General features: G+C 33.6%; 1 protein-coding gene across 5 annotated transcripts; it reads right to left on the bottom strand.

The window, feature by feature from the left end:
- Positions 1 to 670: 670 nt before the first annotated feature.
- On the bottom strand, positions 671 to 17,338 carry LOC104116392 (uncharacterized). Of its 5 annotated transcripts, XM_033661361.2 has the most exons (25): positions 17,106 to 17,338; positions 16,825 to 17,012; positions 11,941 to 12,158; positions 11,647 to 11,752; positions 11,449 to 11,550; positions 11,232 to 11,291; positions 11,035 to 11,113; positions 5,715 to 5,862; positions 5,063 to 5,186; positions 4,786 to 4,966; positions 4,370 to 4,398; positions 4,129 to 4,277; positions 3,835 to 3,937; positions 3,626 to 3,721; positions 3,499 to 3,554; positions 3,295 to 3,418; positions 3,092 to 3,154; positions 2,918 to 2,977; positions 2,669 to 2,830; positions 2,206 to 2,279; positions 2,028 to 2,121; positions 1,796 to 1,932; positions 1,617 to 1,697; positions 1,374 to 1,479; positions 671 to 1,057 (listed from the first exon to the last, which is right to left on the bottom strand). In XM_033661361.2, the coding sequence occupies exons 2-25, from the start codon at positions 16,996 to 16,998 to the stop codon at positions 986 to 988; spliced, it is 2,598 nt and encodes an 865-aa protein (XP_033517252.1). In that variant the 5' UTR covers positions 16,999 to 17,012; positions 17,106 to 17,338; the 3' UTR covers positions 671 to 985. The 5 variants fall into 5 exon arrangements, with proteins under 5 accessions (XP_033517252.1, XP_033517256.1, XP_033517257.1 ...); XM_033661365.2 differs by lacking the exons at positions 16,825 to 17,012; positions 17,106 to 17,338 and adding an exon at positions 12,728 to 12,857; XM_033661366.2 differs by lacking the exons at positions 16,825 to 17,012; positions 17,106 to 17,338 and adding an exon at positions 12,303 to 12,325.
- Positions 17,339 to 27,320: the final 9,982 nt, after the last annotated feature.

The following is a 27,320-nucleotide window of genomic DNA, read 5'->3' as shown; positions in this document are numbered from 1 at the left end:
ATATAAAGGATGAAAAGGGTCATTTTCTGCAAGCGTGCGTTTGAAAGGAAAAGAAAAGTGTGAATAAGAAAGCGTTTTCTTTCAAGTTTCATACTCTTTCTGCAGATTTAGTTTGTAAACAAATTTCTGCTGGAAATTCTCGACCGTTTTCTCACAATATCCTATTAATTAAACAGCAAAAAGATGCAAAAACTAAAAAAAGGAAAAGTTCTTGCACATTTTTCTTCTTTGCAGACAACCAAGTGATTATCTCTTTCCTTAAACTTAAGAATATTTGTAATTTCAAATTTTAGTCGTCCCAGCTTTTCCCACTTAGGGTTAGCGATAACAGTTTTTTTTTTTTTTTGCCCGGTATCCAGTATGCGTATTGGTGCCCAACTAAATCCGGATTCGTCCGGGAAGTCCCACTCTGGAGGGGTAAAATGCTCCCTAACAAAGGCGACTGCATACGAGACCGCTGATTAAGAATGAAGGAGTACTTACCACTCTACCACAACTCTTATTGGTAGCGGTAACAGCTTGAAATGTAGTGCTTCTGCCATAATCATGAAGTGTAATTTGCATGAAGCAAGTAATATTCCTAAAATTTTATAATTACCAAATTGAATAATAGTTAAATTATTTGAATTGGCTATTGAAAATTACTTAATAAGCTGCAACTTGCAAGCAATTAGAGCCACATAAAAGAATGATTTATTCTCAATTGCGTGCAGTAGAAGTTTCACAAAAATACAATGAGAGAATTACATTACAGAAAGAATAAGCCAATGACACTATTGTATCATGGCTTGATTAGTTTTTTATTGCAGTGAAAAAGGAAGTAAATTAAACTATCTCCAAAAGGAGGTTCTTAATCTACAATAATGGATAAGAAAAACAGCCTATAGTAGGACCTAAACAGTGAACTCTTCTCTTTGGCAACAAAGAATCAAACTCAAACCTTTATGAAAATGCTAATATGATCAATCTTGAAAACGAAGAAATGCTAATAAGTTGAAGGTACACCATTGTAAGGATCACCAAATGCTGCAACATTGCCTGGCCTTGAGAATACAATCTACCAAAAAGGGAGCACTGTTAAGTAATTTTACTTCACAACTTTGGTAACCAATTTTTGGGATGTGTAATTTAATAGAGTCAATGTCATTATTATGTCATAATCACTTGACCTTAGATTTTTATGTAGAATAGTAGCATGAACTATCTACTAAAGTGAAGATCAAGGTCCATTTGATTATTTTAGTCCACTTCGCAGTGTTTGAGCCTATTCATTTGATTTGAATTACATGTAATCAACTCATATGTCCTAAAAGATGAGGGAAAATGACATATGAATTGGTTTTGCCCCTATATTCAAAGATTGATCACCATACCTGATAATCACCTAATGTGCATGTTTTGAATCCAGCAGCACAGTAGTCAAAATAATACTCCCATGTTCTTATGAACTTGTCGTCGAATCCCAAAGCATGAATTTGGCTAGTGACACATTTATTAATTATCAAATATCAGAGTCTAGAAATGATCTATTACTTTTGAACAAGCTAAGCTACAAATGATACATGAAAGAAATAGGTTGAAACCAATATATATAGAACTGATCTTGGTCTACTTACCTTTGTTTTTGCAGGAAGTTCTTCCGCCAGCATCTCAGCGTCTGATAGTAATGAATTCCTATATCTTCTAGGTGCTCTACACTGCATTTACAACATTTTTCAAATGATTTAAAACAATATGCTTTATAATAAGAGACAGCATGTTATGTGCAAAATCACAAAATGAAATTGTTTGTTACCATAGTCTGGATGCTGCAGCCATAGCTGATGTTACTCGACTTAGTGCAGGCAAGCATCCACCTGGGAATATATATTCTTTTATGAAGTCCGAGCTCTGCCTGTATTCGTCATACCTTTCGTCTGGTATTGATATGAACTAAGGAAAGCCAACGCTTGTGTAAAAGCAGCATAACAAATTGAAAGGAAAAGGTGAAAAAAGTGGAATGTGTTGAGGTCATTTTAATTCATTACCTGCAAAACAAGAAGGCCATATTCTGCCAATGCAGATTCACAGCAAGTAAAGAATTCATCCATAAACTCATGACCAACAGCTTCTAACATCTCGCTGAAAATGATCATTAATACAGTTATCAGACTGGATGGTAATGAGTAATAGGAAATGACCTAATTGTTGTAGGCAAAAACATACCATGATATAATCCTGTCATATCTCGACATATTTGGCAATTGGCGATAGTCACATAGGATAAATGTTATGTGATCCTGTGAATACATTTCATTGAACTTAGTTAGTAAAAGGGCAGCCCGATGCACAAAGCATCCCGTGTTCATGCAGGGTCCGGGGAAGGGCCGCACCCCAAGAGGGTGTGATGTAGGCACCCTACCCTAATGCAAGTATCAGTGGCTGATTCCACGGCTTAAACTCGTGACCTATAGGTTACACGGAGACAACTTAACCGTTGCTCCAAGGCTCCCCTTCTCATTGAACTTAGTATTTATTAAAATTGTCCAAAATTGGCTTCAAGTGTTCTTGTATGATGTAACTTCTCTAGCCTGACTTTAGACCTTGCTTGTTTCGATCTTTTGATAGTTTAGAATAGCACAAAAGAACTGTGCATCTTGAGTTTCCACAATTGTTTTAAGTTATGTACCTGAAGGCCTGCTTGCTGAACTCTTATTTGTGCATACTTCAGTTGCTGTTCAGAGAGAGTGATACCAGTATATTTACATCCGGTTCGCTTAACAACTTCCACCGCCAAACTTCCCCAACCACATCCTATCTCTAAAATGTGATGTTCCTTGCTAACTTTTGCCTAAAAAGATTGGAATCAGAATCAGAATCAGGTTAGGCTTGAGATTTATGTCGAAATAAGGGATTATTTACTTTGTTGATGACTTACCTTTTCAATGAGAAGAGAAATCTTTCTCTCCTGTGCAACTTTCAAGTCTTCCTCTTCACTCTAGAGCAAGTATAAAAGAAAAATACATCATCATAAGAATGAGATTGAAGGACAGAAATGTAGATTGCATAAGATAAAGAGGCGACGTTGCAAATATTTGAAATTTAAGGTCACCTTAAAAATTGCACATGAATATGTCATTGTCTCATCTAGAAATAGCGAGAAGAGTTCATTACTCTGAAAACAAAGCAATAAATATACTTATCAATTTACAAGAAAACAGCAGGCAAAAATCCTTAAGCATTGAGAATTTCAATTGATTTAGTGATCTTGACATCAGTATGTGCTTTGGGTGATACAGTAAACAAGTTATTTACCAGGTCATAGTGACGAGAGATGTTCCGACGAGCCTGAGTCAGGGTGTTTTGATTTGAAACGTGTCGAATGAAATATTTTGCAGATGACACTGCAGCTGTAAAAAGCAATGGTGTCCACCAGCCTCTGGAGAGCAAAGGTAACGAAAACTTTTAACATATGAACATAAGTTGCAATTTCCTGATTTCAGTTTCTGATAGTATTACCTTTTCTTACTAGACCTTGTCACTGATGCTTTCAAATCTCTGTTGTTAACAAAAATCTGTAAAAGAATTCAGGATGTCAAGTACCAACAAATAGCTATTTACACAGTAATAGGGTCATTTTTCTCACCATGAAAAGATTAAGAAGACCATCATTCTTATCGACAAAAGAGAAATCCCCTTGAATAAAAGCATCAGCAAGGCCTAAGTCACCTTGAGTTGCAACCTGTAAGAGATTATTTTATGCTAAGGAATTTATCTATATTGTAGAATTCTTTGAAATTTTCTTTTTATTGGCTTGATGAATTGTCCGAGAGGAAAAAAAAGAACTCCAATTACCTTCCAGTAAAACTGTGGACTATGAACTCTAAGAGAAACTTTGAGAGAGCTTTTATTCTCTGTTCCTTCGAAGGTGAACATCGTGCCCCCTTCTTCTAATAAGCTGAACACAAGAAATATATAGTCTAGAAACAATGTACGCATGACTCGTTTACGTCTTTAAGCTCACAAGAAAATAGAAAGTAGCAGGAAATTTTAAGCACACGAGATTCGTTCAATAAAATAGTTTTGGTATCTTAACATGTTATAAGATATTAAGATGAGAAATTGGACGGTGAAACTGTTATAACTCACATTATGCATTCTGTTGAAATGAAACTCTTGAGAAATCTAGTAACGAGGAGGCGCGCTCCTGTTTCTGGCCAGGTAGGTACCATGTGTTTGGGATTGTTCAGGACACTATAGTTTCTCTTAAGCAGACCCTGTGCAGCAATAGCACCTGCCTGAGAAGGAGCAAAAGTAGATTATTATCGACACATTCTGTTGTGCTCATGGATTTCATTTCTGCTATTCCAGAAAACTGAATATGTACTACCTTTACTCCATCCTCATGGAATCCATAACCTGAAAGTATTGCAAGAAATATAACATCAATAACCGGTGAAAGCCAAAGCGGCTACAAAGTTTGTGCACTAAAGGAAGCAAAAATTCGAGAATCAGGATAATATCAGAAAGAAGATTCAAAATTATAAGCTGCAATCTGACGGACCAAATAGCTTCCTAAGCCTAACAGAGATAGTTTTGATAATTCTAAAGAGTCGTTATTGCTTCATAGAGTAGGTTCTGCCAATCTAATATATATGGCATCAGTGAGTGTGTGCTATCTTTTAAGTTTGAGTTGGAGGAATAAGTTGAAGTGTAACATCAGTATAAGCACTATAGCAGGTTACAAGCTACAAGGAACATCCATTTTGAAGCAACTCCGAATTCTGTACAGAAAAGGATTCATACCTTGATATGCTCCACAAAACCATATTCCTCTCTCTCCTTGGATTTGATCTAGCTCGGATGAAGCTATTGATGCAGCAACTGAGGGTACGGGGTGGCCTGTAGTCCACTTAAGCAACGTATGCTCTGGTGTGCGAGGAGGATTAAGAGTTACACAATAAGGCCTCTCTGTCTCACCAAGGTTCTGTAGGTATATACATTTCAAAGATAAGAGGACAGTTAACAAGAGAAAAGACTTTTCCGCTGAACAACATTAGAATGGTTCTGATGCATAGCACACCTGGAGTATATTGAGCCAATATGTCACGCATACTTTATCGTTCATGGTTCCAAGAAAATTCCATGCACTCCATGCTGCTGGGTTGCGAGGCAGGAAAGTTTTGTCACAATGAAGGTAAATATCACTGTCGTAGAGGAATAGAAATGAGTGTGCATTTTGACATCATAAAATCTTTGTAACACTATGGTTCAAAATACCAACTCCCTTCTTTCAAATAAAGCAGCAAGAGAAGAAGTTCAGTTCAGAGAATTTATCAAGAAGATGCATTCTCTTCAACATTATATTCTGCCCTTTACGCGGTGTTCATTAGAATTCATTCACTAATTTCAGAGGCAGAACTACTAACTTTATTAATCTGCTGTCTACAGAAGCATTTTCAGATTAGCATCAGAAGTTTAGTCAGCTGAGTTGATAGTTGACTACAACCAACCAGCTTAAGACACACATTTTAACTGAAATTCATTGAAGCACAAAATAGTTTTCCCTCGTAACATATATTACTAGCTAAGATGGACATATATTTACGACCATTTCTGAGAAGAAGATTAGCCACATCACTGATCTCAGTCTAAGGATGAACTTTCGGATAAGAAAGTAAATGAGGATGAGAAGTTTTAGTTCAAATTGTTTAAGAAAGTGACGTTCAAAGTACCTATAAACATATTGGAAAGCACCTAGTATTCTTGTTTCATCATATGTTGCCTCTTTGCCTAACATTCTCAGAGTATCTGGTGCATGTGCAGCCATTACGCATCCATCATATACGTCTTTGGAACCATCAGTGCAAGCTACAGTACAACCTGCAAGTACTCTTTCTTTTACAGTTAGAATCATGAGTAGTTCCTAACTGTGGGATCTAAAATAGAGGGATTTAAGATGCTAGAACCAAACCGTACCTGTTGCGGAAGCCGAATATATAGAGAGTGATTAAATCACAACTACTATATCTAAAGGTAGCTAATAAATAGTAAATGAGATAATAATAAAATGAATACCAGAAATTAACGAGGTTCGACAAAATTTAATTTTTGCCTAGTCCTCGGACACAATCAACTCAAATTTATTTCACTCCAAAAATACAAGTGAAATAATACAAGAGAGAAAGAAGATTCAAATGCCTTAGGAGATAAGAAGGCAAGTGAGAGATGTTTACAAATGAACAAAACCCTTGCTATTTATAAAAGAGAAATGGCCTTAATAATGTCATGCATGACATCATATTAAGTGTGAACATGTAATGTAAATGCATGAAAAATACATCTACCAATTTCTTCCTAAAAGGAGGCTTCAAATGTTCACACTAGTTCACATTAATCTTGTCAAAATTCAACAAATCTCCACCTTGGCAAGATTCCACTTTTGCAATTTTCTCTTACCGATAAATTTTGATTGTGTCTTCAACTCCAATCTTCAAAGTTCAACAATGTTGATCAAGTTCAAACAATGTTGAAACTTGACCGTAGTCACTACTTTTGTTAGCATATCGGCAGGGTTGTCTGTAGTCCGAATTTTCTGCACCATGACTCCACCTTCTTCTATAATATCTCGTACAAAGTGATATCGAACATCAATGTACTTCGTCCTTGCATGATAAACTTGGTTCTTTGCTAATTGGATAGCACTCTGACTATCACAAAATAGTGTGATGTTTTCTTGACCAATACCAAGATCTCTAAGCAACCCTTGAAGCCAAATTGCCTTCTTTATAGCCTCTGTAATTGCCATGTACTCTGCCTCAGTAGTAGACAAAGCAACCGTTGACTGTAAAGTAGACTTCCAACTAACTAGTGCATTTGCAAAAGTGAAAACATAACCAGTAGTTGATCTACGCTTGTCCAAATCACCCGCATAATCCGAGTCACAATATCCAACTGGATACTGACTATCTTCCTGCTCAAAAATCAATCCAACATCTACAGTATTATAAATATACCGTAGAATCCATTTCACAGCTTGCCAATGCTCCTTTACTGGATCATGCATATACCTGCTTACAACTCCGATAGCATGTGAAATATCAGGTCTTGTGCAAACCATTGCATACATCAAGCTACCAACGACATTCGCATATGGCACTCTTGACATATACTCTCGTTCAGCTTCATTCTTCGGTGACATAGCAGCACTAAGCTTAAAGTGAGGAGCAAGAGGAGTGCTAGCCGACTTCGTGTTCTCATTCATGCCAAATCGATCTATTACTCTCTTCAAGTATTCTTTTTGAGATAGATAGAGTTTCTTTGAATGTCTATCTCTTTTTATCTCCATGCCAAGAATTTTCTTCGCCTCACCCAAATCCTTCATCTCAAACTCCTTTCTTAGTTGAATCTTCAACTTCTCAATTTTCTCTTGACTTTTGGAAGCTATCAACATATCATCAACGTATAGGAGAAGATATATGAAAGATCCATCTTCAAGCTTGCGCAAATATACACAATGATCTTATTTACTTCTTCTGTACTACTGCCGCAACATAAACTTGTCAAATCGTTAGTACCATTGTCTAGAAGATTGTTTCAATCTGTACAATGATTTTTCAAGTTTGCACACCATATTTTTCTTTTCAGCAACTTTGAATCCTTCTGGCTGAGTCATATAGATTTCCTCTTCCAAGTCTCCATGTAAAAATGCAGTTTTTACATCTAACTGAACTAGTTCCAAATTCAACTGTGTTACCAAAGCCAACAAAACTCTAATGGAGGAGTGTTTCACGACTGGAGAAAATACCTCATTGTAATCAATTCCCTCCTTTTGAGCGTAGCCTTTGGCCACCAATCTTGCTTTGTAGCGAACATCTTCTTGGTTAGGAAATCCTTCTTTCTTTGCAAATACCTATTTGCACCCAATTGCTTTCTTGCCCGTCGGGAGATTGGCCAATTTCCATGTGCAATTCTGATGAAGGGACTGCATTTCTTCATTTATGGCAATCCTCCACTTATTTTTTTTGAACTTTGGACTGCGTCTTTATAAGTGGTAGGAACACCATCAGCTACAATTGAGGCTGCACAAGCCACCGTCTCTATGAGACGAACATGTTTCTTTATTGTTTTTTTTTGGCTTGCTGGTTGCTATTGATTCAAGTTGTTGTTGGGGTTCCTGAGTTGGAATCTCCCCTTCCACTGACTCTTCTTCCAGGGAAAAATCTTCTATTATTTTCTCGTTTTCTCCCTGTGTTGGGAAAATTAATTTTCCCTCAAACTCCACCTTCTTTAAAGCACCATCAGTTTGTTTGACATCTTCAAATGTCACCTTATGTGTTATGGCAGATTCATCAAAGGTAACATCTCTGCTGAATATAACTTTTTTTGTCTCTGGACACCATAATCGGTATCCTTTGACTCCAGAAGTAATCCCCATAAATATAGCTTTCTTTCCCCTTGGATCCAATTTTGACTCTTTCACATGATAGTATGCAATTGAGCCAAACACATGCAAAAAATTATAATCTTCAGCAGGTTTTCCATACTATTTTTCAAATGGTGTCTTGCCTCCAATAGCGGCATATGGTAGATGATTAATGAGGTGGCATGCATATGTTATTGCCTCAGTCCAAAATTCTTTGCCCAAGCCAGCATTGGACAACATACACCGAACCTTCTCCAGCAAAGTCCGGTTCATGCGTTCTGCCACTCCATTCTGTTGTGGTATATTTCTGACGGTGAAATGTCTCAAAATACCATCATCTTCACAAATCTTATTGTAAAGATCATTTTTGTATTCTCCACCGTTATCTGTGCGAAGATACTTTATCTTTCTGCTTGTTTGAGTCTCTATCATCGCCTTCCATTTGAGAAAAATTCCCAGTACCTCATCTTTGGTTTTCATAGTATACACCCACACTCTCCGGGAAAAGTCATCAATAAAGATTACAAAATAGTGTTTCCCACCTAATGAAGGTGTTTTGGAAGCACCCCAAACATCAGAGTGAACATAATCCAAAATACCTTTAGTATTATGGATTGCTGTTCCAAATTTAACCCTTGTTTGTTTTCCCTTGACACAATGCTCACAAAACTCCAAGTTGCAAGTCTTTACTCCTTTTAACAATCCTTGATCTGATAAAATCTTCAAGGATTTCCCTCTGGCATGTCCCAAGCGCATGTGCCATAGCTTGGTTGCTTCTGCCTCCTTGTCATCACTGGATGTCACTGTTACTGTCCCAATAACTGTACTACCGCGATAGTGATACATGTTATTATTTCGTCGAATTTCCTTCATTACCACTAGTGCACCAGAGCATATCCTCATTACCCCATTTTCTGCAATGACTTTGAGCCCCTTTGACTCTAGGGCTCCTACAGAAATGAGATTTTTCTTCAATTCTGGTACATATCGAACATCTGTTAATGTTCTGATCAATCCATCATGGTTCCTTAATCGGATTGAACTAATACCATATGCGATAAAAGGATTGTTACTTGCGGTGTGAATAACTCCACATTCTCCTTCTTGAAAATCAACGAACCAGTCCTTGTTGGGACACATATGATAGCTACAAGCTGAATCCATGAGCCATATGTCAGATGGTTTGAATGGTTCAGTTGTAACTAGTGAGAAATCAGAGTCGTTACAATCAGCTGCATTTGAATCCATGACAGCCTTTTCATTGTTAGGTTTGACCTTATTTTTCAACTTTGGACAGTCTTTCTTCCAATGCCCCTTTTCTCGGCAAAAGGCACATTCATCTTTGCTGGGTCTGGATCTTGACTTGGATCTTCCTTTCTTCGTTCTCATATGATTTTGAGAACGACCTCTCACGACCAGTGCTTCTCCTTCTCCACTCTTTTGTTTTTCTCTCTTTCTTTGTTCATAGCTGTACAAGGCAGAACAAACTTCTTTGAGAGACACTTCATCATTCCCATGAAGTAGAGTAGTTTCGAGAAGTGAACTTAATAACATTAAGGTCATATCTCCATCACTAAAAGTCACGTCCATATTCTGCAAATCTGTCGCCAACTTATTAAAGCTCGTGATATGATCATTCATTGTAGTACCAGGAAGATATGTGAAGCGTAACAGTCTTTTTTTCATGTAAAGTTTATTTTGATTGTTTTTCTTCAAGAATTTAACCTCCAACGCATTCCACAATTTACTTGCAGAAGTTTCTTTTGTGTATGGATACTTCTGTTCTCTTGCGAGGTAAGATTGAATGGTACCACAAGCAACGCAGTTGATAATCTTCCAATCTCCTTCTCCGATATTGTCTGGTTTCTTTTCTTCTATGGAAATATCTAGCCCTTGTTGAAAAAAGACATCAAGAACCTCAGCTTGCCACATCCCGAAATGTCCTGATCTGTCAAAAATTTCAACTACAAATTTCGCATTTGACATAATTCTTGTCATAAGCAAAGATGCCAACGACGTATTACTGACACCCGATATGGACTCTTCATTTTTATTATCTCCCATTTTACTATAAATACTATTTATTTGCTGACAGTACAGAACACCAAAGTAATGCTTTTCTGATGTGGAAGTTGAGACTATGCTGCAACCACAGAGCATACTAAGATAGAATCTTGGTTCTGATACCAATTGTTGCGGAAGCCGAATATATAGAGAGTGATTAAATCACAACTACTATATCTAAAGATAGCTAATAAATAGTAAATGAGACAATAATAAAATGAATACCAGAAATTAACGAGGTTCGACAAAATTTGATTTTTGCCTAGTCCTCGGACACAATCAACTCAATTTTATTTCACTCCAAAAATACAAGTGAAATACTACAAGAGAGAAAGAAGATTCAAATGCCTTAGGAGATAAGAAGACAAGTGAGAGATGTTTACAAATGAACAAAACTCTTGCTATTTATAGAAGAGAAATGACCTTAATAATGTCATGCATGACATCATATTAAGTGTGAACATGCAATGTAAATGCATGAAAAATGCATCTACCAATTTCTTCCTAAAAGGAGGCTTCAAATGTTCACACTAGTTCATATTAATCTTGTCAAAATTCAACAATACCTTCTTCATTCGTTGATATAGAATTTACTTCATAACCAGTCCTTAATTGGCAGCCTCTCTTCTCCATCTCCTCCTTAACCTGCTTTGTACACCCATCGTATAACTCAGACGGATGATAGAAGCTTAACAATTCACTCAAGAAAGCAAGAAAATGCTACTTGCTAGTAGTTTGTGGTACATGGAAAATAAAATACCACCTTGTTTACATATGTACGTGATCGCCATCTAACTGTGAGCCATTGAGGGCGACCAAAGAGCTGTAAAGAAAAAACGAAAGCACTCATAAGTATAAGGACAACAAAATGATATATAGAAGAACTCAAATTCAGTATCTTTTATTGACCACATTTAGCAATTGGCTATAATCTATACAGAAAATATGCTCATTAAACAGTATGTATGTGAGAACTCTACCTGCAAAAGATGGTGGTTGCGACAGAATGAAAGAATGGAATAAGCAGAAAAGCACATTACTCCTTCCGAGGGGCAGGACCAAATTGAAGCACATATTGGAATCTGTGGAACATATGTGTGAATTGCTTATAGCAAGATTGATTTTTTGAACGAATAAAATGGCCTATGTCAAGAACTATGACAGAACAACAGTCTCACCAGATAAGCTTTCTGAAATAACTCCGAATAGCCATGTGTTTGAATAAAATGTCCTAACGTTTCATTCCGATCAATATCAGGATTGTTATCAAGTGCCTCAAGGTAACTGCAATGGAATGGGAAACATAAACTACATTAAAGACAACTCTTTTTTGACATAAAATACAGCACAGGTGCAAAACAGAATGATTTAGTCCTTTTCAACCAAAGAATAATACTCTGTGCTCTAACAATGAAACATCAACATCAAAGGGATTTATTAACTGATAGTAAAGCTAAAGGATGTAATGGTACCTTATGACATCCCGCTTGAACTTGATGATTTCTCTAATCATTTGCCAAAAGTATGGATTCAAGACATTCTTTTTCTGTGCAAATAAACCAGAGAGTCCATTTCGGCTACCCCATTCACAACAATAGCCTTTGTCCAAGCTCACTGAAAATGACATATCGGAGATCTCCATATCAACTCCAAGACTCTCAAAAAATTCCATCATGTTTGGATAAGTTACCTGTCAAATACACCAATTCAACATACATTAGTGCTGAAACAAAATGGAGTTAAAACAACTCTAGCTATGAACAATTCCAGCTGATAATGATTTACTCAAGAATCTTAGAAAAAATCAAGACGTCAATTCAACACAATTTGGAACCTATTGAGAAATGGATCTTAGGCCTAGCTCAACTGCAAAAGTTAGCCCATGAGGCGAGGACTGCCTAAGATCATATAAAGACAAATGACCAATCCCTCAACCAACGTGGGACACTTAATACCCCTCTCGCACACCCAGGCCTTCCAATTGGAGCGTGTATAACATAACATGGGAATTGAAAAACAAAATAACAGGGTTATGCCTAGCTTTGGTACCATGTTAAGAAATAGATAACTTAACGTCAAAAGCTAGCTCATAATGTAAGGATTGCCCAAGGCGAAACGAAGAGACAAACAATCCATTTCTTAACCAATGTGGGACACTTAACGGAACTCAACAAGTTAAGCTTCTAAAACTCCTAACAATGTCATTATGGATGGAGTTGCAATAGAAATATGATGGAAGATGAAGTAAGAGCTGCTTACTACTAGCTACTTTATGAACATGAAATCAATTTAAATAGCAGGCTTTCGGCCTAACTCAACTCCAAAAGGTTGTTCATGAGGTAAGGACTGACCAAAATAATATAAAGAGATCATAACTCATATTCTCAACCAATGTTGGATTTTAACACTATGTCATGTCCAAGGTCGGAGCAGGGATACCATAACATGGAGGTTTAACATTGGGTAAATCAACATTAGGAATGAGTCTAGCTCTAGATCTGATACTATATTAAGAAAATAAACTTTAAACCAATTAACTCAACCCCAAAGTTTGCTCATGAGATGAAGACGTCCAAACCACGTATTACGACCCAAACCTCCAAACAATTTGAGACTTTGACAAAATTCAAATTGAATCTAATGTTGATCATATACATATTTAGATTTCTTCTTATAGACATCAATATGCATTAGAGCCAACAAAAATGATTTGTTGGAAAACTAATTCAAAGTTGTAGAAAACCTTAATTGTTTAGGATTTGATATTTGTTAGTTTAGTTAACTTATGTATAAATATGATTTGTAGTCAGAATTATATAGGAATAGGTTTTCATGTTTCTAGTTGAAATATGTTTCGTACTATTATAAATATGGACATTTGTAGTTTATTTTATGTATAGAGACGAGTGAAGATTTGCAGAGAAGTGTACAATACTCTTTTTCTCTTTTTTAATTTGAACGATTTTTTGTTTAACTCCAATCGTTGAACTTGCTCACATTGCTGGCACACATGCCAATAAAGGAGGATTGAGATAGATTGATGCTAATGTAAAACTATTCAATCTATGATTAATACATGCAGTATGTCGTGTTTATGTGTAATAGTGATATTCATGTAACTAAGATTGTGACGTAGTTGTTATTGTAACCATATTTTACTCTTAGTTTTGTTATTTCTTGTTAAGAAATGAACTTTGGGCCTAACAGAACCTTAAATGTGGAAGCTTTTAGCCTTTTACATCTCACACACACACAAAGGCTAAAACGTATTAGTATCAGGGGCGGAGCTAGCATGTGAATTACAGGTTTAGCCGAATTTAGTAACTTTGGTCCAAATCTTATTGTTTTAAAAAATCGAGTAAAAATGTACAAATTATTAATCTTAATTCAGAATCAAGTAACTTAAAAAAGACTCAAATTTAGAACCCATAAACTTTAAATCCTAGCTCTGCCTCTGATTTGTGTAGTACTTCTTCTTCCTTAGATTGTTTGAATTTTTTTTCCTTCCATTCTAACTTCTAAATAGTTTCTATAAATAATTACTTTTCACTTTTGCCTTTAATAAGATGCTCTTCTAGGAGTTGGCATGACTTGTATGAATCCCACTAGAAGGTAATTTTGATGTTACACACCCATGAAGGAGGCGTTTGGCCATACACATTTTTACTTCTTTTTTTCAATTTTTTTCTTTTTCAGAAACGTATTTGTTCATGAAAATTTATAAGTTTTTGGAAATTTTTCAAAAATAATTTTTCAAAAAACAAAAAATGGTACCGTTTTTTCAAGTTTTTCGGGAATTTTTTCCCCACTCATAAAATTTTAATTTTTTTTTCAAATAAAATGCATGTCCAAATACAACTTTAGCTTTCAAATACAATTTTTTTTAACTAAACTTCAAAAATTCTGTTTCCATTTTTTTTTAGTATCAAACGCCTACTAAGCTTATCTATCAAAAACTTCATTTGCAATTTTTTAAAAAGTTTTCTGTCCAAGTCAAATGATACTATTAAATAAATTGAGGAGTACTAAAAAATGTGACAAACAAGAACAGCCATACGGTCCGACAAGTATCTAGTGGCATTTTGTTTTATTATTATCGCCAGACTACTCATTGGGCCTAAATTAAGTCTGTATCTTCTCCTGTTCCTTTCAGTATGTTAAAATATTTTTAAGTACAAAAATATAATTTTCAATTCTCTTTTTTTTTTTTGTCCTCATTTTCAATTCTAATAAAGATAAACTTGTTCTATAAAGTATGAAAGAGATTTCGTTGTCATGTACTATTTCAGATTGACTTGGTTAACGATCGTTTGGAATCTTTTATCGTTTTTTAATTTAATTATTTAGGTAAACACATCAAAAATTTCTCTTTTATTCTCAAATGTAAACGACAACAAAGAGGTAACTTGTGGATATCAAAAAGTTCTTTTTTCTAAATATTACTCCCTATGTTTCAAAAAGTTTGGCACTATTTCCTTATTACTCTGTTCCAAAAAGATTGACACATTTCAATATTTCCTTAATAGGAAGCCAGGCAAATGGTATGACAGGTTTCGAGTAAATTTTATGGATGATTATTCAACTTTGTGTTCATTACGCAAAAGTTATTTTTCTTCTTTTTGTTACGTAAAAATCATTCAACTTTGTGTTCATTACTTAAAAGTCAATTTTCTTTCTTTTGTTACACAAAAATCATTTTACTTTGCTCTATTTATCACAAAAGTCACCTTAACCAGATTTTATAATTTTTTTCCTTGAAAAATCTATTATGCCCTTGACATTATATATCCTCTTATTCATGTAATACCTTCTATATTATATACTATATAATATATTTTTAACTAGGTATTTTACTTATAATTAAAATATCGTTCAATTATTTTATTTATTATTTTTATAATATATCCATACATTTAATTTTTTTACGGCACTCAATTTATTTAATCATATTTAAACATGAACATATTTTAAATATAAAAACCATAAAAAATATTTATTTGAAATAACAACAAACAGATTTGTTTAACAAATGGGAGTAGTATTTTTTATAGTCAATTCAAATGTAAAATCTGGTCAAAGTGATTATTGTGATAACTAGAGTATAGTCAAATAATTTTTGTGTAATAAAAAAAAGAAAAATAATTTTTGGGTAATTAACATAAAGTTGAATGACTTTTATGTAACTAAAGAAAGAAAAATGACTTTTGGGTAACGAACACAAAGCTTAATGACCACTCATATTTACTCACAGGTTTCACATCATAAGTTTTAAAAGTTTAACATCCACACAAATGCTATGACTTATTTAAATTTTAAAATCACATATCTCAAAAGTCTTTTCTTATTTATTAAAATTTGTCTTAAGTCAAACTAATACAATCTTTTTGAAATCGAGAGAGTATTAGTATTAGGCACATGGCTGGAGCCAGTGGCGGAGTTAGGCGGATAAAATGGGTTTCAATCGACTTCGCCGAAAATTAAACATATTAATATATATAGATGTTGAATTTCTTGACTTTTTCGTGCGTTTAATTTTTTATTTTTCGAATCCCATAAAAGTTCTACTTGGGCCAGTGACTGCAGCACATGGCTAAAAGTAAACCAGAAAAAGAGTCGAACTGCATGTCTATTTGAAAGACAAGATAAGCCCTCCCCCACCCCACCCACCCCCACCTCCACCCCACCCCACACAACACACGAAGTTCATGAACGACTCACAAGAGAACGCGTGGTAAGTTTTGAACCAACTAAAAATAAACATCCTTAAACCTATTGTATATTATTGTAGACTTCCTATAAAATTTAACATTTGATAAATAGAGTAGTTTAACAAGGATGTCCTAAAAATTCACTAGCAAATCAAAATCATATGTGACAAGTGACTGGGGTTACCACTACATCATAGCAGAATCCTCCCTTTGCACTTTATATCCTTGTGAACAATTATGACAAATGTAGATCGTTCGAGATTTTATTAAACAAATTAAAGGAGTTGATTATCTCTAATTATTTTCTCTATTTGTCATAAAGAGCTAAAGACTATAGACCATGCTTATCTTGTCTCCTACGGATATAAATAGAAGCAAATGTCAGTTCGGTGCACACGACATTCTATATTCGCGTAGGATCCGAAAAAATATCGCATTTCAAGAACCCTACACTAATGCAAATATTATTGAATACTTCTACGGCTAAAACACGTAACCTATAAATCACGCGGAAACCACTTTATAGTTACTTTTTAAGGCTCATCTTCTACCTACATAAATAGAAAAAATCTAGAGACCTCACTTTTTACATATGTTGAACAAGGACCATATCCATGTGTTATATTTGTACTTAGGACATATACGTACCCGATTGAAGACCATAAAACCAAGGTCAAGATCAACGCCGTCGACGGTAACAGTCTTGGCGTGGCCGCCGAGATAATCTTCCTTCTCATAAACCACAACTTTAACACCAGCTTTTGCCAATTCATATGCAGAAACCAGTCCACTTATTCCTGCCCCAACTACTGCTACTTTCATGTTTTTCCCTACTTCTGCAAAAATAGTTAAGATGAAATATAGAAGTGTAAAATGTAGAATGCATAGCCATATAATTAGTAAGACAGTAAACTGATAACACCCCATACCTTAATGATAATGGAGACTTTGAAGTTGAGGTACAAATGTAAGGAATTAAAGTGATGGTATTCTCCTTTATTTGTGGAAAATATTTAGCAGACTCAACCAATATTGTCAAAGGCTAAGCAAAGGCAAAGGCTAGTGAGGATTGGTTGGCTCACTACAAAAAAGACACTAAACTAAAAACCAAGTGGAACTAAGGAAACAGAGAGTGGGCGCTATTCTGTCTTACTACTTAGCCTGTGATATAGTATATATTAAGATAAGGTCATGGGTCTTCAGTCTTCTGTTTACGGACCCATCCAATTTTTTTTTCCCTCACTAAAATAAACACTGCTATCCTATTCCTGCATTTAGTACTAAGCTCAGGCGGAATCAAAATGGATTCGAAATTGCAAAATTTTACTGTATTCTATTTGATTTACTCGATTTGAAATATGTTATTTATACTTATATAGCCATTTTTTTCTAATACATGCATGGTTTGGGCTAAAGTTATGAATCCATAACTTTAATATACACTAAGGGATCGTTTGGTACGATGAATAAGCAAAATAATCACGAGATAAAAATTTAGACTACACTATTCCTTGTTTGGTTGCTAATCATCGGATAAGTTATTCCAAGATTAAAAATAGTATCTGGATAACTTATACATGTCAGAGGGTGGAATAATAATATCAGAATAAGTTACTCCAGGATAAAACAGTAAAATTGACAATCTTAGAATTAAGTACATTTGGAACACATTGTATTTGTTTCTCTTCGTTTCAGAATTACTCCCTTCATCGCTATTTGAATTTTGAAAGTCAAACGAATTTTATTTTGACCGTTATTTTATCATATGCCTTATATATTTTAAATTATTAATTATTGTGATTTAAAAGTACTTTTTACATAATTAGGACAAAGGGAATCTATGCTAAGCATGAAAAAAAAATGAATCTCACGTTTGAGCAATTAAACGTAAGACAAAATAGTATAATTTAATTCATAATTCTCACATTATAATTTGATAATTTAAAAATATCAACTCATCGCCATGATCGCAATAACTGTGAGTTGCGTGCGTCTCTCAGTTAGTAAATAATTGGGTCAAAATTATAGGATGACCCATTCAATTGTGTCAACTGTCGTAATGCATAAGAGTGACTTGTGTTTTCACTAGTACGATTTAATCATTCGTCAATTCTTACTAATATCCCCAACCCCAAAACACGTGTTCGAGGATATATAGCGACTTATCGAAAAATATGGTACGATAAAGTCAGTTCACATGTGACTAATCAATTAACCAAACGAAGGTTGCGGAAGACGAATTAATATATAAACAGTGATTAAATCACAACTAGTATATTTAATGTTAGCTAATAAATCGGCAAAATTTAATTTTCTGTCCTCGGACACAATCAACTCAAACTTTATTTCACTCCAAAAATACAAGTAAAATACTACAAGAGAGAAAGAAGACTCAAATGGCTTAGGAGATAAAAAGACAAGTGAGAGATGTTTACAAATGAACAAAACCCTTGCTATTTATAGAACGAAAATGACCTTAATAATGTCATGCATGACATCACACAAAGTGTGATCATGCAATGTAGGTGCATGAAAAATATATCTACTAATTTTTTTCCTAAAAGAAGGCTTTCAAATGTTCACACTAGTTCACATTAATCTTGTCAAATTTAACAACAAATCCCTTTTCCGTCAACAATGTCACATACAGTTTTTGGGTTCATTTTTGAGAGAATTACACCGTAGATCATTTATTTGCGATTATTTATCAAAATAAAATAAGTGAAAATTTTCCCGTTACTGCTACGGTTTTGTAAATATTTTTTAAATATTGCCTAGTTATGATTTTTTCCGTTGCAAGAATAATTTAGTTCCAGCAAGGATTATGAAAAAAATAATCTCAATTTGTCCAACTTGACAGAATAATAGAGGAAGATGAAACGAAAAAGAGAGGAGAAAGTAAACACTGTTATAAATATAACTCAAAATAACAATATCGAACAAGGAAAAATAAGCTAAGAGATATAGAGAGAAAGAGAGGAAGAGAGATTCTTATTTTTTCTTCAATTGTGTATTTTTCCTATCTATTACAAGGCTTTTATATAGGCATGAAAAGTGAATAAAAATATGTCACTGAATATGTCATTAAGCATAGAAATATATCATTGAATAAGTCACTAAACATTTGAGAAGATCATGGAGGAAGAGTAGACATCCAACATAATTTGATTTCTCTTATAACACTCCCCCTTGGATGTCCATAGATAATGTGCCTCGCTAAAACCTTATTAGGAAAAAATCCTATTGAAAAAAAAATCATAGTGAAGGAAAAAGAGTACACATGTTTAGAAATACGCCTTTTGGTTGCCTCGTTAAAAACCTTGCAAGAAAAACCCAGTGGGACAAAACCTTGTAAGGGAAAAAGAGTACAACGCGTATTAACTCCCCCTGATGAGAGCATCAATTCACATCCTTGAACTTTCGCATCCCAATCTTGTACACTAGTTTCTTGAAGGTTGACGTCGGTAGAGATTTGGTGAACAAATCAGCCATATTATCACTTGAACGGATCTGTTGCACATTGATATCACCATTCTTTTGAAGATTATGTGTAAAAAATAACTTTGGTGAAATGTGTTTTGTCCTATCCCCTTTTATGAATCCTCCTTTCAATTGGGCTATGCATGCTGCATTGTCTTCATACAAAATTGTGGGTAATTTATCACACTTCAAACCACACTTGTCTCGAATAAGGTGTATTATAGACCTCAACCATACACATTCTCGACTTGCTTCATGAATAGCAATTATCTCAGCATGATTAGATGAAGTAGCCACTATTGATTGCTTAGTCGATCGCCAAGATATGGCAGTGCCTCCATATGTAAACACATAGCCTGTTTGAGATCGAGCCTTATGTGGGTCAGATAAATACCCAATATCGGCATAACCAACAAGATCGGGACTGCAATCATTGCCATAAAATAATCACATATCGATAGACCCTTTTAGATACCGCAATATGTGTTTGATTCCATTCCAATGTCTCATTATAGGAGCAGAGCTATATCTTGCTAAGACATTGACTAAAAATGTTATGTCAGGCCTTGTAGTATTAACAAGATACATAAGTGCACCAATTGCACTAAAATATGGTACTTCAGGACCAAGAAGTTCTTCATTCTTTTCTTGAGGTCGGAACGGGTCCTTATTCACATCAAGTGATCAAACAATCATCGGAGTACTTAATGGATATGCTCCATTCATGTAAAACCATTTCAATACCTTTTCTATGTAGGCAGATTGATGAACAAAAGTCCCATTTGCCAAATGTTCAATTGCAAACCAAGACATAATTTTGTTTTTCCGAGATCTTTCATCTCAAATTCCTTCTTTAAATAATCAATTGCTATTTGGAGTTCTGTAGGAGTTCCAATAAGGTTTATGTCATCAACATATACAGCAAGTACAATAACCTTTGATGTTGTTTTCTTTATAAAAACACATGGACAAATGTATCATTTATATAACCTTCCTTTAATAAATACTCATTAAGGCGGTTATACTACATTCTACCTGATTTCTTTAGACCATACAAAGATCTTTGCAATTTGATTGAAAATATTTTCCGGGACTTCGAATTATGTGCGTCAGGCATTTTAAATCCCTGGGAAATTTTCATGTATATCTCATTATTATCATTTTCAGGTACCTGTATATTGAGATCTCTCCATTCTTATCATTTTCAGGTACCTGAACCTCCCTTGAAGTTTTATCATTTGTTATGTCTTTGTGCTCTTCTTGAGTCACTACCTCCGTATTATGATCACTTTGATCATTTGCTCCTTTTCTTTTTCGAGGATTTTTATCCTTAGAACCGATAGGTCTACCTCGTTTCAAGCGTGGTTTAAAATCATTTGCTTTAATTAATTGTCCTACTGGGATATCCACTCGAATTGGAGCATTAGCAGCTGGAATATGTGACTTAGTCACTCTTGGTAGGTCAGTGAATGCATCTGGCAGTTGATTTGTAATATTTTGTAAATGAATTATCTTTTGAACCTCTTGTTCACATTGATTTGTTCGAGGATCTAAATGAGATAGTGATAATACATTCCAATCTATCTCCTTTCTCAGCTTCTTATTTTCTCCCCCTAATATTGGGTATACCGATTCATCAAAATGACAATCAAAAAATCTTGCTGTAAATAAATCTCCAGTCATAGGCTCCAGATATTTTATAATAGAAGGAGATTCATACCCAACATATACTCTCAACCTTCTTTGGGGACCCATCTTTGTGCGTTGTGGTGGAGCAATTGGAACATATATTGCACAACCAAAGATTCTAAGATGAGAAATATTTGGCTCCTGACCAAAAGCCAATTGCAATGGGGAGACTTTATGATAACTTGTGGGTCTTATCCGCACAAGTGCTGCTGCATGTAAAATAGCATGACCCCATATTGAAATGAGAAGTTTTGTTCTCATAAGCATTGGTCTAGCAATTAATTGGAGGCGTTTGATCAATGATTACGCTAGACAATTTTGTGTATGAACATGAGCAACCAGATGCTCAATTGTTATCCAGTTGATATACAATAATCATTAAAGGCTTGCGATGTAAACTCACCAGCATTATCAAGACGAATTGTCTTAATTGCATAATTTGGAAATTGTGCTCTTAACTTTATTATTTGAGCCAACAATCTCGCAAGTGCCATATTGCGAGTTGATGGTAAACACACACGTGACCATCTTGTAGATGCATCTACCAAAACCATATAATATCTGAATGGTCCATATGGAGGGTGAATGGGCCCACATATATCACCATGTATATGTTCCAGAAATGTAGGGGATTTCATCCTAACTTTAATAGTTGATGGTCTAATAATTAATTTGCCTTGAGAACATGCAGCACAAGAGAATTCTTTAAATTGAAGAATCTTATGACTCTTCATTGAATATCCGTGTGAATTCTCAATTATTTTACGCATCATAGTAGAACCAGGATGACCCAACCGGTCATGCCAAATAATAAAATTATCTTGATTAGTAAACTTTTCATTTAATATGGCATGCGTTTCAATCGTGCTAATACTTGTGTAGTATAAGCCGGAGGAAAGAGCAGGTAATATTTCAAGCACATATTTCTTACCAGATATTATTGTAGTAATATAAAGATATTCAATATTTTCATCATTTGTAGTCTCAATATGGTAGCCATTTTGGTGAATATCTTTGAAACTTAATAAGTTTCTTTGAGATTTACTACAATATAGTGCTTTATCAATAGCCAAATTTGTTCCTCTTGGTAGTAATAAATTGGCTCTTCCAGAACCTTCAATTAATTTTGTACTACCGGATATTGTATTAATATTGGCTTCTTTCATTACCAATCTTTCATTACCAAATAAGAGAAATATCTCTTATCTCTTAAAATAGTGTGTGTTGTAGCACTATCCAGAAGACATATATCATATTTTTTAATCTTGAGTCCAACTGAAAATCGGAAAATTTTCATATTCTTCATAAAAAAAATAATCAAAAAGTACATTATAAGAAATATGAAAGACAAACAAAATATATATTAAGAAATACATTAGGAATGTCGAAACTAGCAACACATTATACATTAGGAAAATACACTTAAGAAAAATAAACTAGTTGCAAACATAACAAAATGACAACTTTTATTATAGCTTCATTCCCAGTAAGATGATTAGTTCTTTAGTCAAAATCCTCAAAGAAGTCTGTAGCTTCTAAATGAGTAATATTTGCTAGGCCTCCAAAATCATCATTTTTATATGCAAGATGTGCCTCAGAATCATATTTGTTTGAGGGACTTGCTTCATCATCATTATTTTGAAAGGTCAAGTGTGCCTCCACATTATTTTCTTTCTTTCTAAGGGAGGCTTGATAAAGTTTGACAAAATAATCTGACGTACGAAAAATGCGTTTCCAATGACCTTTCATACCACATCAGTGACACATACTAATTTTACCTTTTGAAGGATTAATTTGAGAACCCTTATTGTTCTCCTATTTATTTCCACCATAATGACGATAATTGTTTCGTCCCCTGCCACGTCTACGTCTACGACTATGTCCCCGACCACAGTAATTATTTTATTTTCTTTCAGACTTATCATATGCTGCTACAACATTCACTTCCGGGAATGGTGCTGACCCAGTGGGACGGGCTTCATGATTTTTCATTAATAGAGTATTATTCTGCTCTGCCACAAGTAGGCATGTGATTAACTCAGAATATTTTTTAAAACCCTTTTCACGGTATTGCTGTTGTAGCACCACATTTAAAGCGTGAAAAGTAGAAAATGTCTTTTCTAATAAGTCATCATCTGTGATAGTGTCTCCATATAATTTTAATAGAGAACTTACTTTAAAGATAGCCGAATTATACTCACTTACGGTTTTAAAGTCTTGCAACCTTAAATGTATCCATTCATACCGAGCTTTCGGTAATACCGTAAGTTTTAGGTGGTCATATCGATCCTTCAAATTAATCCATAACTCAAGTGGATCTTTTACAGTTAAATATTTGGTTTTTAACCCTTTATGTAGATGATGACGAAGGAAAATCATGGCCTTCACTTTATCCTGATTTGATGCTTCATTTTCTTGTATAATAGTATTTCCAAGACCTTTAGCGTCAAGGTGAATTTCAGCATCAAGGACCCATGATAAATAATTCTTCCCGGTAATGTCTAGTGCCACGAATTCAAACTTTGACAAGTTTGATATATTGAAATTAATCACAAAAGTAAACGGGTTAGAACAAATAAAAATAATTTTTAATGAAAATATACTTGTAAAAATAAATCAGACAACTAATTAAGAAGTTGATCACTTCAAACATATAGTATAAAAAGTAACATATAATATATATGTCAAATAAACAAAAATTATGGAGTATATGAATAAACACAAAGAGATATATTTAAAAGAAAAGCAATTTATTATAAACATGGATTTGAGGAATAACCATATACGGTGATAAGAGTGAATGTATTCAAATATTACTTTCCACCAATTGTAAAGTAATTTAAACTAGTATGTACAATAATTACTTTGTCACCTTGGTTATCACTATTTTATTTTTGTAGAATGTCTTGAAGATAAGTTTTGCTCTACGCAAGTCCACACATATTTATTAAATTGTTTTTGTTATTTTAACGCACTTAAGACCTATATCTTATATTTTCTTTAATAATAAGCAAGGTAAGAGAACTTCAGTAATATGATCAACTAAAATAAATGCTTAACAATATATGAATTTGTTAATAAATAGCATATTGGTGCATATATATATTACCATAAACTAAAAGAATATATAGTGATATACCTGAAGGAGAATCGAACACAACTAGGATGTAATTGTGAAAATAAAGGTGACAATCGTGCTGATAACGTATTATAAATATAACTCAAAATAACAATATCGAACAAGGAAAAATAAGCTAAGAAATATAGAGAGAAAGAGAGGAAGAGAGATTCTTATTTCTTTTTTAATTGTGTATTTTTCCTATCTATTACAAGACCTTTATATGGGCATGAAAAATAAATAAAAATATGTCACTAAATATGTTATTAAGTATAGAAATATGTCATTAAATATGTCACTAAGTATTTGAGAAGATCATGGAGGAAGAGTAAATATCCACATCATTTGATTTCTCTTATAACAAACACATACATTTTTGAACCACATATTTGTCTGTCTTTTTGCAAGGGACTTTAAGTGCAACGTGGCTTAATAGAAACCTATCACCACACTAGGTGAATTAGAGTTCCAAGTACCAAGTCTTGAACAAAGGAAAAAGTTTAACTTTGTCTGTCTTAATTTGTCTAGCAAGTTCCAATAGTGATTTTAAAAAAATAAAAAAATAAATCATATTTTGAATCAAAATGAACGAGTTTGAAATTATTTATTGATTTCATAGTTACTCTTATTTGCTCTATTAACTATAGAAGACAGTAAACTCTAGTTCAAAGTTTAGAGCGTATCACATTTTGCTATATACTATAATTCTTTATGATACAAGACTGTAAACTTACTTTAGAAAGGAATAAGTATTAGTGCTACTATTACTCGAAGGAAAGCTACCAAGAATTATTATATAGGAGCTAAATTGCTCAACATTAATTAAATCTAAACATTAATTAAATTCTTCATGTTTTTAGCGTGCGGATCTGATTCTTTTCATATACGTCAAAATTATGACATCTTTTTGTTAATTGATGACGAATTCAAAACTTGGTTCACTGAGTTCCAATACTATGTTGAAGTGCTTGACCATTTCTGATAGAAATTAAAACTGTTAGGGAAACCAATTTTTTGTTTTATGTTTTAAACGAGTCCAAGAAAATAAATCAGACCTTTTCATTCTGTATCGTTTTAATTATATCAATTGTACTTAAAGGGACTAGTCCCCTCTACTCCATTACGAAAATCATGCATACGTTATGCAATATACACAGACCTGAATTACATCCCAATATAAAAGATATCAATAATATTAGTCATTAAACGTCTGAAAATAATGTTGAATGTGCAAACAAAAATGGAGAGACTAGAATGGGGAGGCAGAGTGGAGTGGGACCATTAGTGGTGAATAGTCACAAGTGATAATTTACTAAGGATAATAGAAGTTGTGAAGTTAAAGTGAAAAGACCTAACAACTTGTTTGGATGGTTGTCATGTATCTTTCATAGGGCTGTCAAGTGGGTAGGTCCCGGGTCTAAACGGGCCAAGTGGGCCGGTCCAAACGGTCCCGGACCCGGTCCCGGGCCGGTCCAAAATTAAACGGGCTTTTTGTATGGACCGGTAGGGACCGAGACCGTTTGGTCCCCGGCTAAACGGTCCCGGCCCGCGGGCTAAACGGGCTAAACGGGCTAAGTGGACCCAACATATATATTTAAAAAAATAATAATTAAATAGATATTAGAGACAAAAAGATGTTAAAAAAAATATCTAAGGCAATGCTTTGTAAATTTTATTATAGAATTGTGACCTAAATTTTATTTAACATCCTAAATTTTAATATTCAATATTTAATATCGAATATATATAGTATATAAGATGTATATATAATATATCGATATGACATGTATATATAGTGTGTGTGTGTGTATGTATATATATATATATATATATATATATATATATATATATATATATATATATATATATATATATATATATAAAAGCTATATTCGATAAGCTATATATACATCTTAAATACTATATTTAAGATGTATATATAGTATAATATATATATTAAATGTATATATAGTATATATATAAGCTATATTCGATAAGCTATATATACATCTTATATACTATATATAAGATGTATATATAGTATAGTATATATATTAAATGTATATATAGTATATATATATATAAGCTATATTCGATAAGCTATATATACAGCTTATATACTATATATATATATATATATATATATATATATATATATATATATATATATATATATATATATATATATCATCTTATATACTATATATGTATATATATTAAATGTATAATATATATATATCGATATAAGATGTATATATAGTATATTTATATATAAGCTATATTCGATAAGCTATATATACATCTTATATACTATATATGTATATATAGTATAGTATAGTATATATATCGATATAAGATGTATATATAGTATATTTATATATAAGCTATATTCGATATGCTATATATCCATCTTATATACTATATATATGATATATATATAGTATAGTATAGTATATACATAAAAGTTATATTCGATAAGCTATATATACAGCTTATATACTATATATAAGATGTATATATAGTATATATATTAGTCTAAAGACAAAAAGATGTTAAAAATAAAAGCTATATTCGAGACAAAAAAATATTGTAAAGAGATATGCCTTGTAATTTTATTATAGCATTAAAAAATATGGCAATATCTTTCTTAGTCTTCATCCCCCTATGGAATGAGCACAACAAGGTGCTAATACCACCATTGAGAAGAAAAAGAAACTAATCAAGATGTGCCAAAATATAAGTTACATAATACAAATTAATTTTTGTTCATACAAGTTACATGGTATCTCTTACAAACTTCATAAATCTATTAAGGTCCGGAGGAATTTCCGTTGGTGGTGGCGGAAAAGTTGGTTGG

Source organism: Nicotiana tomentosiformis, chromosome 9 (assembly GCF_000390325.3).
Source record: "Nicotiana tomentosiformis chromosome 9, ASM39032v3, whole genome shotgun sequence".
Taxonomy (NCBI): domain Eukaryota; kingdom Viridiplantae; phylum Streptophyta; class Magnoliopsida; order Solanales; family Solanaceae; genus Nicotiana; species Nicotiana tomentosiformis.
The sequence above is the reverse complement of the archived record's forward strand: the minus strand, read 5'-3'. Positions and strand labels throughout refer to the sequence as shown.

Coding starts and splice junctions, on each gene's coding strand:
- LOC104116392 (XM_033661361.2), bottom strand. CDS start 16,998: ATGAAAGTAGCAGTAGTTGGGGCAGGAATAAGTGGACTGGTTTCTGCA. Junction 12,159..16,824: donor GTTTTATGGTCTTCAATCGG/GTACGTATATGT, acceptor TGTATTTGACAG/GTAACTTATCCAAACATGAT. Junction 1,058..1,373: donor GCACATTAGGTGATTATCAG/GTATGGTGATCA, acceptor CCTTTTTGGTAG/ATTGTATTCTCAAGGCCAGG.